The 15,000-nt window shown below is 48.3% G+C and overlaps 1 protein-coding gene across 1 annotated transcript in view; it reads right to left on the bottom strand.

Moving 5' to 3' along the window:
- The window catches only part of LOC120052853 (receptor for retinol uptake stra6-like), a 33,546-nt gene that overhangs the window by 17,766 nt on the left and 780 nt on the right, over positions 1–15,000 (bottom strand). Inside the window, exons 2-6 of the mRNA XM_039000039.1 lie at positions 6,038–6,126; positions 5,791–5,913; positions 5,243–5,309; positions 723–808; positions 105–244 (exon numbers count right to left, since the gene is read on the bottom strand). Coding sequence (XP_038855967.1) covers positions 105–244; positions 723–808; positions 5,243–5,309; positions 5,791–5,913; positions 6,038–6,126 — 505 coding nt within the window. The remainder of the gene's footprint in view (positions 1–104; positions 245–722; positions 809–5,242; positions 5,310–5,790; positions 5,914–6,037; positions 6,127–15,000) is intronic.

The following is a 15,000-nucleotide window of genomic DNA, read 5'->3' as shown; positions in this document are numbered from 1 at the left end:
CATACCAGACTGAATTATATATATTTTTTAAATAAATAGGGTCACCAAATATGGGGAATTTACATTCAAGAGGTTTTAATGGGACTGGGGACACAGCTGCTCACCTTTGATTTCCTGAGGGGTGTCTTTGGAGAAGGGCAGGGGATCTGGAGCCAGGACCAATACAGACAGCTTGCTGAAGACCAGCCCAAACACAGCTACTGCGAGGGCTTTGTGCTGCGTCTGGTCCAGGAAGTTCACTGGACTGGTGAACACAGCGGGAAGAGACCAGAGATAAGACCAAGCAAACACTGGCAAATGAATGGTAACATGTTTAATTGTTATAAATTGTCTCCTAGTATGTTATGGCGATGAAGCAGCCTGAGTTGTTCTTGTAACAGTGGTGTATTGTGTGGTTTCCCGCCGGGCACAGACGTCAGTTCAACGTTTTGATTTTACATTTGGTTGAGTTGTCAACTGACATGAATTCAACATGAAATCAACAACAAATGTCATTGGATTTTAGGTTGAAGATTGGGTGAAATTCCCTCACGTTCCCTTTCTTTTTTCAAATCCAATGAGTTTCCCACGTTGATTCAATTTCATCACATTTAATTTTGGTGTTGAAATGACATGGAAACAACGCTGATTCAACTAGTATTTGCCCAGTGGGTCGTCACATATTGACAAGAGTTCCTGGTTGCTTCATGTTAATATGTTTGGTAAATGAACCTGCACTTTACCTTGAGATACCAGTTGATCCACTGGCGAAACCCTCACATAGAGTCTTTCTCCTCTTCAGGACTGCTAGAATCAGCACCACAACGAGCTAGGAGACAAGATATTCCATAGTGATACAATAGGAACTCTATTTCCTCTCCTTAACTACAGTACAACTAAAATAATCATCTAATGTACCTTGTTGTCAAGCCAGAGGGCCTGAAGTAATATGGAGGGGATACTCCTAGGAAAGGACCTTCTGAATGCTACCTTCCCATTGTCTCATTATTTTTGATGAGCCCTGGTAAGTGGAGACGCTGACCCACCTTTCCAGCCTGGTCTCATAGACTAAACGTAGCATAGGGGAAACCTTAAAAAAAAAACTGGCACACTCAAATGAGTATGATATGTTACGTTTGGTATGGTTATGTAGGACAGAAGGTTGCTTACAGCAAGAAGAAAAGGAGGGTGGTTAGTTGGGGTGTTTGGATGTATAAAATGGGCGTAGACATCACAGACAAACTGAAATGGTCCACCCAAACAGACAGTGTGGTGAAGAAGGCGCAACAGCGCCTCTTCAACCTCAGGAGACTGAAGAAATTCGGCTTGTCACCCAAAACCCTGACAAACTTTTACAGATGCACAATCGAGAGCATCCTGTCGTGCTGTATCACAGCCTGGTACGGCAACTGCATCACCCTCAACCATAAGGCTCTCCAGAGGGTGGTGAGGTCTGCACAACGCATCACTGGGGGCAAACTACCTGCCCTCCATCACATCTATGGCACCCGATGTCACAGGAAGGCCAGAAAGATCATCAAGGACAACAACCACCCGAGCCACTGCCTGTTCACACCGCTATCATTCAGAAGGCGAGGTCAGTACAGGTGCATCAAAGCAGGGACCGAGAGACTGAAAAACAGCTTCTATCTCATGGCCATCAGACTGTTAAATAGCCATCACTAACTCAGAGAGGCTGCTGGCTACACTGGGACCCAATCACTGGACACTTTAACAAGTCACTTTAATAATCTTTACATATATCTTACATTACTCATATCACATGTATATACTGTATTCTATACCATCCATTGCACCTTGCCTATGCCGCTCGGCCATCTCTCATCCATATACTTATACATATTCTCATTCACCCCTTTAGATGTGTATATTAGATAGGTTTTGGGGAATTGTTAGATTTCTTGTTAAATATTGCTGCACTGTCGGAACTAGAAGCACAAGCATTTCGCTACACTCGCATTAACATCTGCTAACCATGTGTATGTGACCAGTAACATTTGATTTGATTTGATTTTAATTTGATTTGAACACGAATGTCTAGCAACCAAAATATTGCGTGTTTGAATTTCATCACAGACAACTTTAGCATTTTATCTAATTAGCAACATTGGAACTACTTACTACTTTTTAGCTACTTTGCAACTATTTAGCATGTTAGCTAACCCTTCCCTTCCCCCAATTAGCCACCTAGCTAGCATTAGCCAAAACAAATTGTGATTTGTAAGATATCATACGAATTGTAATTCAGGAACATATCATACAAAATGGATGATGGACAGCCACAAATGAATACATACCATACCAAACTTAACATATCATACTAATTTCAGTGTCACAGATTTACATTTACTATGTTACGTGTACCCCTGAGTCCAGGTTGACCCTACATAGTGCTCTGAGTGTCCTCTATTTGGCAGAATCCCAAAGGGAATAGTCCTACGGTGTGTCAGTTCAATTATAATTCATGCCATTGTTCTCCTCAGAAAAGTGGAGCGAGCCCTCTACCACAAATTGGACAAGGCCTAACGATGACATATATCACTGATGATGTTGAGGGAGATGGCTTTCTGAGGTCATAGAGACTAGTACCAATGTACTGACTGAACATCCCCTTTAGGACATGGCCTATAGTCATCTGTACTGACTGAACATCCCCTTTAGGACATGGCCTATAGTCATCTGTACTGACAGAACATCCCCTTTAGAACATGGCCTATAGTCATCTGTACTGACAGAACATCCCCTTTAGGACATGGCCTATAGTCATCTGTACTGACTGAACATCCCCTTTAGGCCATGGCCTATAGTCATCTGTACTGACTGAACATCCCCTTTAGGCCATGGCCTATAGTCATCTGTACTGACTGAACATCCCCTTTAGGACATGGCCTATAGTCATCTGTACTGACTGAACATCCCCTTTAGGACATGGCCTATAGTCATCTGTACTGACAGAACATCCCCTTTAGGACATGGCCTATAGTCATCTGTACTGACTGAACATCCCCTTTAGGGCATGGCCTATAGTCATCTGTACTGACTGAACATCCCCTTTAGGACATGGCCTATAGTCATCTGTACTGACAGAACATCCCCTTTAGGACATGGCCTATAGTCATCTGTACTGACAGAACATCCCCTTTAGGACATGGCCTATAGTCATCTGTACTGACAGAACATCCCCTTTAGAACATGGCCTATAGTCATCTGTACTGACTGAACATCCCCTTTAGGACATGGCCTATAATCATCTGTACTGACTGAACATCCCCTTTAGGACATGGCCTATAGTCATCTGTACTGACAGAACATCCCCTTTAGGGCATGGCCTATAGTCATCTGTACTGACTGAACATCCCCTTTAGGACATGGCCTATAGTCATCTGTACTGACAGAACATCCCCTTTAGGGCATGGCCTATAGTCATCTGTACTGACAGAACATCCCCTTTAGAACATGGCCTATAGTCATCTGTACTGACTGAACATCCCCTTTAGGACATGGCCTATAATCATCTGTACTGACTGAACATCCCCTTTAGGACATGGCCTATAGTCATCTGTACTGAATGAACATCCCCTTTAGGACATGGCTTAAAGTCATCTGTACTGACTGAACATCCCCTTTAGGACATGGCCTATAGTCATCTGTACTGACTGAACATCCCCTTTAGGACATGGCCTATAGTCATCTGTACTGACTGAACATCCCCTTTAGGGCATGGCCTATAGTCATCTGTACTGACTGAACATCCCCTTTAGGACATGGCCTATAGTCATCTGTACTGACTGAACATCCCCTTTAGGACATGGCCTATAGTCATCTGTACTGACTGAACATCCCCTTTAGGGCATGGCCTATAGTCATCTGTACTGACTGAACATCCCCTTTAGGGCATGGCCTATAGTCATCTGTACTGACTGAACATCCCCTTTAGGACATGGCCTATAGTCATCTGTACTGACTGAACATCCCCTTTAGGACATGGCCTATAGTCATCTGTACTGACTGAACATCCCCTTTAGGGCATGGCCTATAGTCATCTGTACTGACTGAACATCCCCTTTAGGGCATGGCCTATAGTCATCTGTACTGACTGAACATCCCCTTTAGAACATGGCCTATAGTCATCTGTACTGACTGAACATCCCCTTTAGAACATGGCCTATAGTCATCTGTACTGACTGAACATCCCCTTTAGAACATGGCCTATAGTCATCTGTACTGACTGAACATCCCCTTTAGAACATGGCCTATAGTCATCTGTACTGACTGAACATCCCCTTTAGAACATGGCCTATAGTCATCTGTACTGACTGAACATCCCCTTTAGGACATGGCCTATAGTCATCTGTACTGACTGAACATCCCCTTTAGGGCATGGCCTATAGTCATCTGTACTGACAGAACATCCCCTTTAGAACATGGCCTATAGTCATCTGTACTGACTGAACATCCCCTTTAGGACATGGCCTATAGTCATCTGTACTGACTGAACATCCCCTTTAGGACATGGCCTATAGTCATCTGTACTGACTGAACATCCCCTTTAGGGCATGGCCTATAGTCATCTGTACTGACTGAACATCCCCTTTAGAACATGGCCTATAGTCATCTGTACTGACTGAACATCCCCTTTAGGACATGGCCTATAGTCATCTGTACTGACAGAACATCCCCTTTAGAACATGGCCTATAGTCATCTGTACTGACAGAACATCCCCTTTAGAACATGGCCTATATAAACACTCACTGTTTCCATTCATTCCAAACATTCATATTTGATATTCCTTTGACCTGTGACCCCTATTGTTGTTGGTAAATGTGTACTGGATGTGTATCTCTGTAACTCCATGGCTCATCAGTAAAAGAGACCTATTGTTGTTGGTAAATGTGTACTGGATGTGTGTCTCTGTAACTCCATGGCTCATCAGTAAAAGAGACCTATTGTTGTTGGTAAATGTGTACTGTATGTATATCTCTGTAACTCCATGGCTCATCAGTAAAAGAGACCTATTGTTGTTGGTAAATGTGTACTGTATGTATATCTCTGTAACTACATGGCTCATCAGTAAAAGAGACCTATTGTTGTTGGTAAATGTGTACTGTATGTATATCTCTGTAACTCCATGGCTCATCAGTAAAAGAGACCTTGGTCTCAACATGACTTCCTGTTCAAGGTTCAGTCAAACGTTTTCACCCGGTGTAAATATTGAAAATAGTCAGCAGGCCTGATACTTACAGATGCTGAAGCGATACATATGTGAAACAGCTGGTCGTCCGCCGTGGGGTCACATGGGAGAATAACTCTGAAACAGTCATGTGACACAAGCTGAGCAATGACCGTCAGAAACCATTTATGCAGAACAAAAACTAACTGCCTAGAAATCCTGTTCAGCTTGACTGTGCTCTCGCTAGCGAATCTGACAAGAGTTTCACCCAAGAACTGAAAATATGCCATTTGTAGTAGATAATTCAATCATGGATGTAAAAACTGGAAGAATTGAAAACCAGCTATACTTTGGCCCATGCAGGGCAGTGATTGAGAAACCCTGATCTTAGATTAAATTAAATCATAATAACATTATTACACAGTCCCCCATAATTCATTGCACTGATCCTGTTGTGGCTCAGTTGGTAGAGCATGACGCTTGCAACATCAGGGTTGAACAATTTGATTCCCGCTGTGCTGTGGCCACCTATATACGAAAATGTATGTATTACTGTAAGTCGCTTTGGATAAAAAGCGTTGGGCTAAATAGTATACTATTTACTGACCCCCATACTTACTCTTTTGGAGGTCTGGTGGGTTCCATATTGTTGGAGTACCAGTCTGAGTAGTCATAGTAGTTATACAGTTCCTCTTCTACCACCTTGGTCTGGTTCATCTTGACCTCGTCTCTGTTGTCCACGCTGACGGGTGAAAACCAGAGGAAATCCACCTAGCCCCTCTCGATCATCAACCGTCTCTCCAACGCAGCACTTCCCGATCAATAAATATTGATCATTTGTAATTGTATTGAGAGTTGTAGCTTACTCCACTGTGTGTCGGGTAGCTTTGAGTTGAGGTTGTGCTGCGTCTGAGGTACAGAGAGAGACCTCTGGTCCGGTGTCCAGTTGTCCCTGCTGTAGGAGTTTAGAACACACTCTAACAGAGTCTAACATGCACCCTTACCCCAATACATTCCACACACACTAACCACATAACACCCCAGATTACTACAGCACACAAAGACAGGGGAGGGAGACCAGGGCCAAGGGGTGTGAGAAGGATGGCGAGAGGGATGAAGGTGAAAACCCTTTGACCTCTAGTGACCTCAGTTTCATGATTGAAGTAGCGAGCCAATATAATGTTCCCTCTGTGTTGGTGTTGTTTAGTGGAGGTTGGTACTCCTGCGGCAGGAAGACAGGCCATGTGTTGGTGTTGTTTTAGTGGAGGTTGGTACTCCTGCAGCAGAAAGAAGGCCATGTGTTGGTGTTGTTTTAGTGGAGGTTGGTACTCCTGCAGCAGGAAGACAGGCCATGTGTTGGTGTTGTTTTAGTGGAGGTTGGTACTCCTGCGGCAGAAGACAGGCCATGTGTTGGTGTTGTTTTAGTGGAGGTTGGTACTCCTGCAGCAGGAAGACAGGCCATGTGTTGGTGTTGTTTTAGTGGAGGTTGGTACTCCTGCAGCAGGAAGACAGGCCATGTGTTGTGTTGTTTTAGTGGAGGTTGGTACTCCTGCGGCAGGAAGACAGGCCATGTGTTGGTGTTGTTTTAGTGGAGGTTGGTACTCCTGCAGCAGGAAGACAGGCCATGTGTTGGTGTTGTTTTAGTGGAGGTTGGTACTCCTGCGGCAGGAAGACAGGCCATGTGTTGGTGTTGTTTTAGTGGAGGTTGGTACTCCTGCGGCAGGAAGACAGGCCATGTGTTGGTGTTGTTTTAGTGGAGGTTGGTACTCCTGCAGCAGGAAGACAGGCCATGTGTTGGTGTTGTTTTAGTGGAGGTTGGTACTCCTGCGGCAGGAAGACAGGCCATGTGTTGGTGTTGTTTTAGTGGAGGTTGGTACTCCTGCCAGTTAGGGTACTGAGCAGGAAGACAGGCCATGTGTTGGTGTTGTTTTAGTGGAGGTTGGTACTCCTGCAGCAGGAAGACAGGCCATGTGTTGGTGTTGTTTTAGTGGAGGTTGGTACTCCTGCGGCAGGAAGACAGGCCATGTGTTGGTGTTGTTTTAGTGGAGGTTGGTACTCCTGCAGCAGGAAGACAGGCCATGTGTTGGTGTTGTTTTAGTGGAGGTTGGTACTCCTGCGGCAGGAAGACAGGCCATGTGTTGGTGTTGTTTTAGTGGAGGTTGGTACTCCTGCAGGCAGGAAGACAGGCCATGTGTTTGGTGTTGTTTTAGTGGAGGTTGGTACTCCTGCAGCAGGAAGACAGGCCATGTGTTGGTGTTGTTTTAGTGGAGGTTGGTACTCCTGCGGCAGGAAGACAGGCCATGTGTTGGTGTTGTTTTAGTGGAGGTTGGTACTCCTGCGGCAGGAAGACAGGCCATGTGTTGGTGTTGTTTTAGTGGAGGTTGGTACTCCTGCGGCAGGAAGACAGGCCATGTGTTGGTGTTGTTTTAGTGGAGGTTGGTACTCCTGCGGCAGGAAGACAGGCCATGTGTTGGTGTTGTTTTAGTGGAGGTTGGTACTCCTGCGGCAGGAAGACAGGCCATGTGTTGGTGTTGTTTTAGTGGAGGTTGGTACTCCTGCGCAGGAAGACAGGCCATGTGTTGTGTTGTTTTAGTGGAGGTTGGTACTCCTGCAGCAGGAAGACAGGCCATGTGTTGGTGTTGTTTAGTGGAGGTTGGTACTCCTGCGGCAGGAAGACAGGCCATGTGTTGGTGTTGTTTTATGAGGTTGGTACTCCTGCAGCAGGAAGACAGGCCATGTGTTGGTGTTGTTTTAGTGGAGGTTGTACTCCTGCAGCAGGAAGACAGGCCATGTGTTGGTGTTGTTTTAGTGGAGGTTGGTACTCCTGCGGCAGGACGACAGGCCATGTGTTGGTGTTGTTTTAGTGGAGGTTGGTACTCCTGCGGCAGGAAGACAGGCCATGTGTTGGTTTGTTTTAGTGGAGGTTGGTACTCCTGCAGCAGGAAGACAGGCCATGTGTTGTGTTGTTTTAGTGGGGTTGGTACTCCTGCTGCAGAAGACAGGCCATGTGTTGGTGTTGTTTTAGTGGAGGTTGGTACTCCGCTGCAGGAGACAGGCCATGTGTTGGTGTTGTGTTTAGTGGAGGTTGGTACTCCTGCGGCAGGAAGACAGGCCATGTGTTGGTGTTGTTTAGTGGAGGTTGGTACTCCTGCGGCAGGAAGACAGGCCATGTGTTGGTGTTGTTTTAGTGGAGGTTGGTACTCCTGCGGCAGGAAGACAGGCCATGTGTTGGTGTTGTTTTAGTGGGGTTGGTACTCCTGCGGCGGAAGACAGGCCATGTGTTGGTGTTGTTTTAGTGGAGGTTGGTACTCCCTGCAGCAGGAAGACAGGCCATGTGTTGGTGTTGTTTTAGTGGAGGTTGGTACTCTGCGGCAGGAAGACAGGCCATGTGTTGGTGTTGTTTTTGTGGAGGTTGGTACTCCTGCGGCAGGAAGACAGGCCATGTTGGTGTTGTTTTAGTGGAGGTTGGTACTCCTGCAGCAGGAAGACAGGCCATGTTTTGGTGTTGTTTTAGTGGAGGTTGGTACTCCTGCAGCAGGAAGATAGGCCATGTGTTGGTTGTTGTTTAGTGAGGTTGGTACTCCTGCAGCAGGAAGACAGGCCATGTGTTGGTGTTGTTTTAGTGGAGGTTGGTACTCCTGCGGCAGGAAGACAGGCCATGTGTTGGTGTTGTTTTAGTGGAGGTTGGTACTCCTGCGGCAGGAAGACAGGCCATGTGTGGTGTTGTTTTAGTGGAGGTTGGTACTCCTGCAGCAGGAAGACAGGCCATGTGTTGGTGTTGTTTTAGTGGAGGTTGGTACTCCTGCAGGCAGGAAGACAGGCCATGTGTTGGTGTTGTTTAGTGGAGGTTGGTACTCCTGCAGGCAGGAAGACAGGCCATGTGTTGGTGTTGTTTAGTGGAGGTTGGTACTCCTGCAGCAGGAAGACAGGCCATGTGTTGGTGTTGTTTTAGTGGAGGTTGGTACTCCTGCAGGCAGGAAGACAGGCCATGTGTTGGTGTTGTTTTAGTGGAGGTTGGTACTCCTGCAGCAGGAAGACAGGCCATGTGTTGGTGTTGTTTAGTGGAGGTTGGTACTCCTGCAGCAGGAAGACAGGCCATGTGTTGGTGTTGTTTTAGTGGAGGTTGGTACTCCTGCGGCAGGAAGACAGGCCATGTGTTGGTGTTGTTTTAGTGGAGGTTGGTACTCCTGCAGCAGGAAGACAGGCCATGTGTTGGTGTTGTTTTAGTGGAGGTTGGTACTCCTGCGGCAGGAAGACAGGCCATGTGTTGGTGTTGTTTTAGTGGAGGTGGTACTCCTGCAGCAGGAAGACAGGCCATGTGTTGGTGTTGTTTTAGTGGAGGTTGGTACTCCTGCGGCAGGAAGACAGGCCATGTGTTGGTGTTGTTTTAGTGGAGGTTGGTACTCCTGCGGCAGGAAGACAGGCCATGTGTTGGTGTTGTTTTAGTGGAGGTTGGTACTCCTGCGGCAGGAAGACAGGCCATGTGTTGGTGTTGTTTTAGTGGAGGATGGTACTCCTGCGGCAGGAAGACAGGCCATGTGTTGGTGTTGTTTTAGTGGAGGTTGGTACTCCTGCGGCAGGAAGACAGGCCATGTGTTGGTGTTGTTTTAGTGGAGGTTGGTACTCCTGCAGCAGGAAGACAGGCCATGTGTTGGTGTTGTTTTAGTGGAGGTTGGTACTCCCCCTGCAGGCAGGAAGACAGGCCATGTGTTTGGTGTTGTTTAGTGGAGGTTGGTACTCCTGCAGCAGGAAGACAGGCCATGTGTTGGTGTTGTTTTAGTGAGGTGGTACCCGCGCCAGGGGGATGTGTTGGTTTTTTAGTGGAGGTTGTACTCCTGCAGCAGGAAGACAGGCCATGTGTTGGTGTTGTTTTAGTGGAGGTTGGTATTCCTGCAGCAGGAAGACAGGCCATGTGTTGGTGTTGTTTTAGTGGAGGTTGGTACTCCTGCAGCAGGAAGACAGGCCATGTGTTGGTGTTGTTTTAGTGGAGGTTGGTACTCCTGCAGCAGGAAGACAGGCCATGTGTTGGTGTTGTTTTAGTGGAGGTTGGTACTCCTGCAGCAGGAAGACAGGCCATGTGTTGGTGTTGTTTTAGTGGAGGTTGGTACTCCTGCAGCAGGAAGACAGGCCATGTGTTGGTGTTGTTTTAGTGGAGGTTGGTACTCCTGCAGCAGGAAGACAGGCCATGTGTTGGTGTTGTTTTAGTGGAGGTTGGTACTCCTGCAGCAGGAAGACAGGCCATGTGTTGGTGTTGTTTTAGTGGAGGTTGGTACTCCTGCAGCAGGAAGACAGGCCATGTGTTGGTGTTGTTTTAGTGGAGGTGGTATCTGCAGCAGGTCAAGACAGGCCATGTTGTTGGTGTTTAGTGGTTGGTACTCCTGCAGCAGGAAGACAGGCCATGTGTTGGTGTTTGTTTTAGTGGAGGTTGGTACTCCTGCAGGCAGGAAGACAGGCCATGTGTTGGTGTTGTTTTAGTGGAGGTTGGTACTCCTGCAGCAGGAAGACAGGCCATGTGTTGGTGTTGTTTTAGTGGAGGTTGGTACTTCCTGCAGCAGGAAGACAGGCCCATGTGTTGGTGTGTTTTAGTGGAGGTTGGTACTCCTGCGCCAGGAAGACAGGCCATGTGTTGGTGTTGTTTTAGTGGAGGTTGGTACTCCTGCGGCAGGAAGACAGGCCATGTGTTGGTGTTGTTTTAGTGGAGGTTGGTACTCCTGCAGCAGGAAAGACAGGCCATGTGTTGGTGTTGTTTAGTGGAGGTTGGTACTCCTGCAGGCAGGAAGACAGGCCATGTGTTGGTGTTGTTTTAGTGGAGGTTGGTACTCCTGCGGCAGGAAGACAGGCCATGTGTTGGTGTTGTTTTAGTGGAGGTTGGTACTCCTGCAGCAGGAAGACAGGCCATGTGTTGGTGTTGTTTTAGTGGAGGTTGGTACTCCTGCGGCAGGAAGACAGGCCATGTGTTGGTGTTGTTTTAGTGGAGGTTGGTACTCCTGCGGCAGGAAGACAGGCCATGTGTTGGTGTTGTTTTAGTGGAGGTTGGTACTCCTGCGGCAGGAAGACAGGCCATGTGTTGGTGTTGTTTTAGTGGAGGTTGGTACTCCTGCAGCAGGAAGACAGGCCATGTGTTGGTGTTGTTTTAGTGGAGGTTGGTACTCCTGCAGCAGGAAGACAGGCCATGTGTTGGTGTTGTTTTAGTGGAGGTTGGTACTCCTGCGGCAGGAAGACAGGCCATGTGTTGGTGTTGTTTTAGTGGAGGTTGGTACTCCTGCAGCAGGAAGACAGGCCATGTGTTGGTGTTGTTTAGTGGAGGTTGGTACTCCTGCGGCAGGAAGACAGGCCATGTGTTGGTGTTGTTTTAGTGGAGTTGGTACTCCTGCGGCAGGAAGACAGGCCATGTGTTGGTGTTTGTTTTAGTGGAGGTTGGTACTCCTGCGGCAGGAAGACAGGCCATGTGTTGGTGTTGTTTTAGTGGAGGTTGGTACTCCTGCGGCAGGAAGACAGGCCATGTGTTGGTGTTGTTTTAGTGGAGTTGGTACTCCTGCGGCAGGAAGACAGGCCATGTGTTGGTGTTGTTTTAGTGGAGGTTGGTACTCCTGCGGCGAGACAGGCCATGTGTTGGTGTTGTTTTAGTGGAGGTTGGTACTCCTGCGGCAGGAACAGGCCATGTGTTGGTGTTGTTTTTAGTGGAGGTTGGTACTCCTGCGGCAGGAAGACAGGCCATGTGTTGGTGTTGTTTTAGTGGAGGTTGGTACTCCTGCAGCAGGAAGACAGGCCATGTGTTGGTGTTGTTTTAGTGGAGTTGGTACTCCTGCAGCAGGGAAGACAGGCCATGTGTTGGTGTTGTTTTAGTGGAGGTTGGTACTCCTGCGGCAGGAAGACAGGCCGGTGTTGGTGTTGTTTTAGTGGAGGTTGGTACTCCTGCGGCAGGAAGACAGGCCATGTGTTGGTGTTGTTTTAGTGGAGGTTGGTACTCCTGCGCAGGAGACAGGCCAATGTGTTGGTGTTGTTTTAGTGGAGGTTGGTACTCCTGCAGCAGGAAGACAGGCCATGTGTTGGTGTTGTTTAGTGGAGGTTGGTACTCCTGCAGCAGGAAGACAGGCCATGTGTTGGTGTTGTTTAGTGGAGGTTGGTACTCTGCAGCAGGAAGACAGGCCATGTGTTGGTGTTGTTTTAGTGGAGGTTGGTACTCCTGCAGCAGGAAGACAGGCCATGTGTTGGGTGTTGTTTAGTGGAGGTTGGTACTCCTGCAGCAGGAAGACAGGCCATGTGTTGGTGTTTTTAGTGGGGTTGGTACTCCTGCAGCAGGGAATAGCCAGGCCATGGGTTGGTGTTGTTAGTGGAGGTGGTTACTCCTGCAGGCAGGAAGACAGGCCATGTGTTGGGTTGGTTTTAGTGGAGGTTGGTACTCCTGCAGCAGGAAGACAGCGCCATGTGTTGGTGTTGTTTTAGTGAGGTTGGTACCTCCTGGCAGCAGGAAGACAGCCATGTGTTGTGTGTTTAGTGAGGTTGGTACTCCTGTCCTGCGCAGGAAGACAGGCCATGTTTGGTGTTGTTTTAGTGGAGGTTGGTACTCCTGCGGCAGGAAGACAGGCCCATGTGTTGGTGTTGTTTTAGTGGAGGTTGGTACTCTTGCAGCAGGAAGACAGGCCATGTGTTGGTGTTGTTTAGTGGAGGTTGGTACTCCTGGCGCAGGAAGACAGGCCATGTGTTGGTGTTGTTTTAGTGGGAGGTTGGTACTCCTGCGGCAGGAAGACAGGCCATGTGTTGGTGTTGTTTTAGTGGAGGTTGGTACTCCTGCGGCAGGAAGACAGGCCATGTGTTGGTGTTGTTTTGTGGAGGTTGGTACTCCTGCGGCAGGAAGACAGGCCATGTGTTGGTGTTGTTTTAGTGGAGGTTGGTACTCCTGCGCAGGAAGACAGGCCATGTGTTGGTGTGTTTTAGTGGAGGTTGGTACTCCTGCAGCAGGAAGACAGGCCATGTGTTGGTGTTGTTTTAGTGGAGGTTGGTACTCCTGCGCAGGAAGACAGGCCATGTTGGTGTTGTTTAGTGGAGGTTGGTACTCCTGCAGCAGGAAGACAGGCCATGTGTTGGTGTTGTTTAGTGGAGGTTGGTACTCCTGGCGCAGGAAGACAGGCCATGTGTTGGTGTTGTTTTAGTGGAGTTGGTACTCCTGCGCAGGAAGACAGGCCATGTGTTGGTGTTGTTTTAGTGGAGGTTGTACTCGCTCTGCAGCAGGAAGACAGGCCATGGTTGGTGTGTTTTAGTGGAGGTGGTACTCCTGCGCAGGAAGACAGGCCATTGTTGGTGTTGTTTTAGTGGAGGTTGGTACTCCTGCGCAGGAAGACAGGCCATGTGTTGGTGTTGTTTTAGTGAGGTTGGTACTCTCTGCAGCAGGAAGACAGGCCTGTGTTGGTGTTGTTTTAGTGGAGGTTGGTACTCCTGCAGCAGGAAGACAGGCCATGTGTTGGTGTTGTTTTAGTGGAGGTGGTACTCTGCAGCAGGAAGACAGGCCATGTGTTGGTGTGTTGTTTAGTGGAGGTTGGTACTCCGCAGCAGGAAGACAGGCCATGTGTTGGTGTTGTTTTAGGGAGGTTGGTACTCCTGCGCAAGGAGACAGGCCATGTGTTGGTGTTGTTTTAGTGGAGTTGGTACTCCTGCGGCAGGAAGACAGGCCATGTGTTGGTGTTGTTTTAGTGGAGGTTGGTACTCCTGCGGCAGGAAGACAGGCCATGTGTTGGTGTTGTTTTAGTGGAGGTTGGTACTCCTGCGCAGGAAGACAGGCCATGTGTTGGTGTTGTTTTAGTGGAGGTTGGTATCCTGCGGCAGGAAGACAGGCCATGTGTTGGTGTTGTTTTAGTGGAGGTTGGTACTCCTGCGCGCAGGAAGACAGGCCATGTGTTGGTGTTGTTTTAGTGGAGGTTGGTACTCCTGCAGCAGGAAGACAGGCCATGTGTTGTGTGTTGTTTTAGTGGAGGTTGGTACTCCTGCGGCAGGAAGACAGGCCATGTGTTGGTGTTGTTTTAGTGGAGGTTTGGTACTCCTGCGCGCAGGAAGACAGGCCATGTGTTGGTGTTGTTTTAGTGGAGGTTGGTACTCCTGCGCAGGAAGACAGGCCATGTGTTGGTGTTGTTTTAGTGGAGGTTGGTACTCCTGCAGCAGGAAGACAGGCATGTGTTGGTGTTGTTTTAGTGGAGGGTGGTACTCCTGCAGCAGGAAGACGGCCATGTGTTGGTGTTGTTTTAGTGGAGGTTGGTACTCCCTGCGGAGAAGACAGGCCATGTGTTGGTGTTGTTTTAGTGGAGGTTGGTACTCCTGCGCAGGAAGACAGGCCATGTGTTGGTGTTGTTTTAGTGGAGGTTGGTACTCCCTGCGGCAGGAAGACAGGCCATGTGTTGGTGTTGTTTTAGTGGAGGTTGGTACTCTCTGCGGCAGAAGACAGGCCATGTGTTGGTGTTGTTTAGTGGAGGTGGTACCTCCTGCAGGCAGGAAGACAGGCCATGTGTTTGGTGTTGTTTTAGTGGAGGTTGGTACTCCTGCGCAGGAAGACAGGCCATGTGTTGGTGTTGTTTTAGTGGAGGTTGGTACTCCTGCGGCAGGAAGACAGGCCATGTGTTGGTGTTGTTTTAGTGGAGGTTGGTACTCCTGCGCAGCAGGAAGACAGGCCATGTGTTGGTGTTGTTTTAGTGGAGGTTGGTACTCCTGTCGGCAGGAAGACAGGCCATGTGTTGGTGTGTTTTAGTGGAGGTTGGTACTCCTGCGCAGGAAGACAGGCCATGTGTTGGTGTTGTTTTAGTGGAGTTTGGTACTCACTGCCGCACCTTCACCCTTCCTC

This window comes from Salvelinus namaycush, chromosome 1, assembly GCF_016432855.1.
Source record: "Salvelinus namaycush isolate Seneca chromosome 1, SaNama_1.0, whole genome shotgun sequence".
NCBI classification, from domain to species: domain Eukaryota; kingdom Metazoa; phylum Chordata; class Actinopteri; order Salmoniformes; family Salmonidae; genus Salvelinus; species Salvelinus namaycush.
Note: the sequence above shows the minus strand (reverse complement) of the source record. Positions and strands in the feature narration are given on the sequence as shown.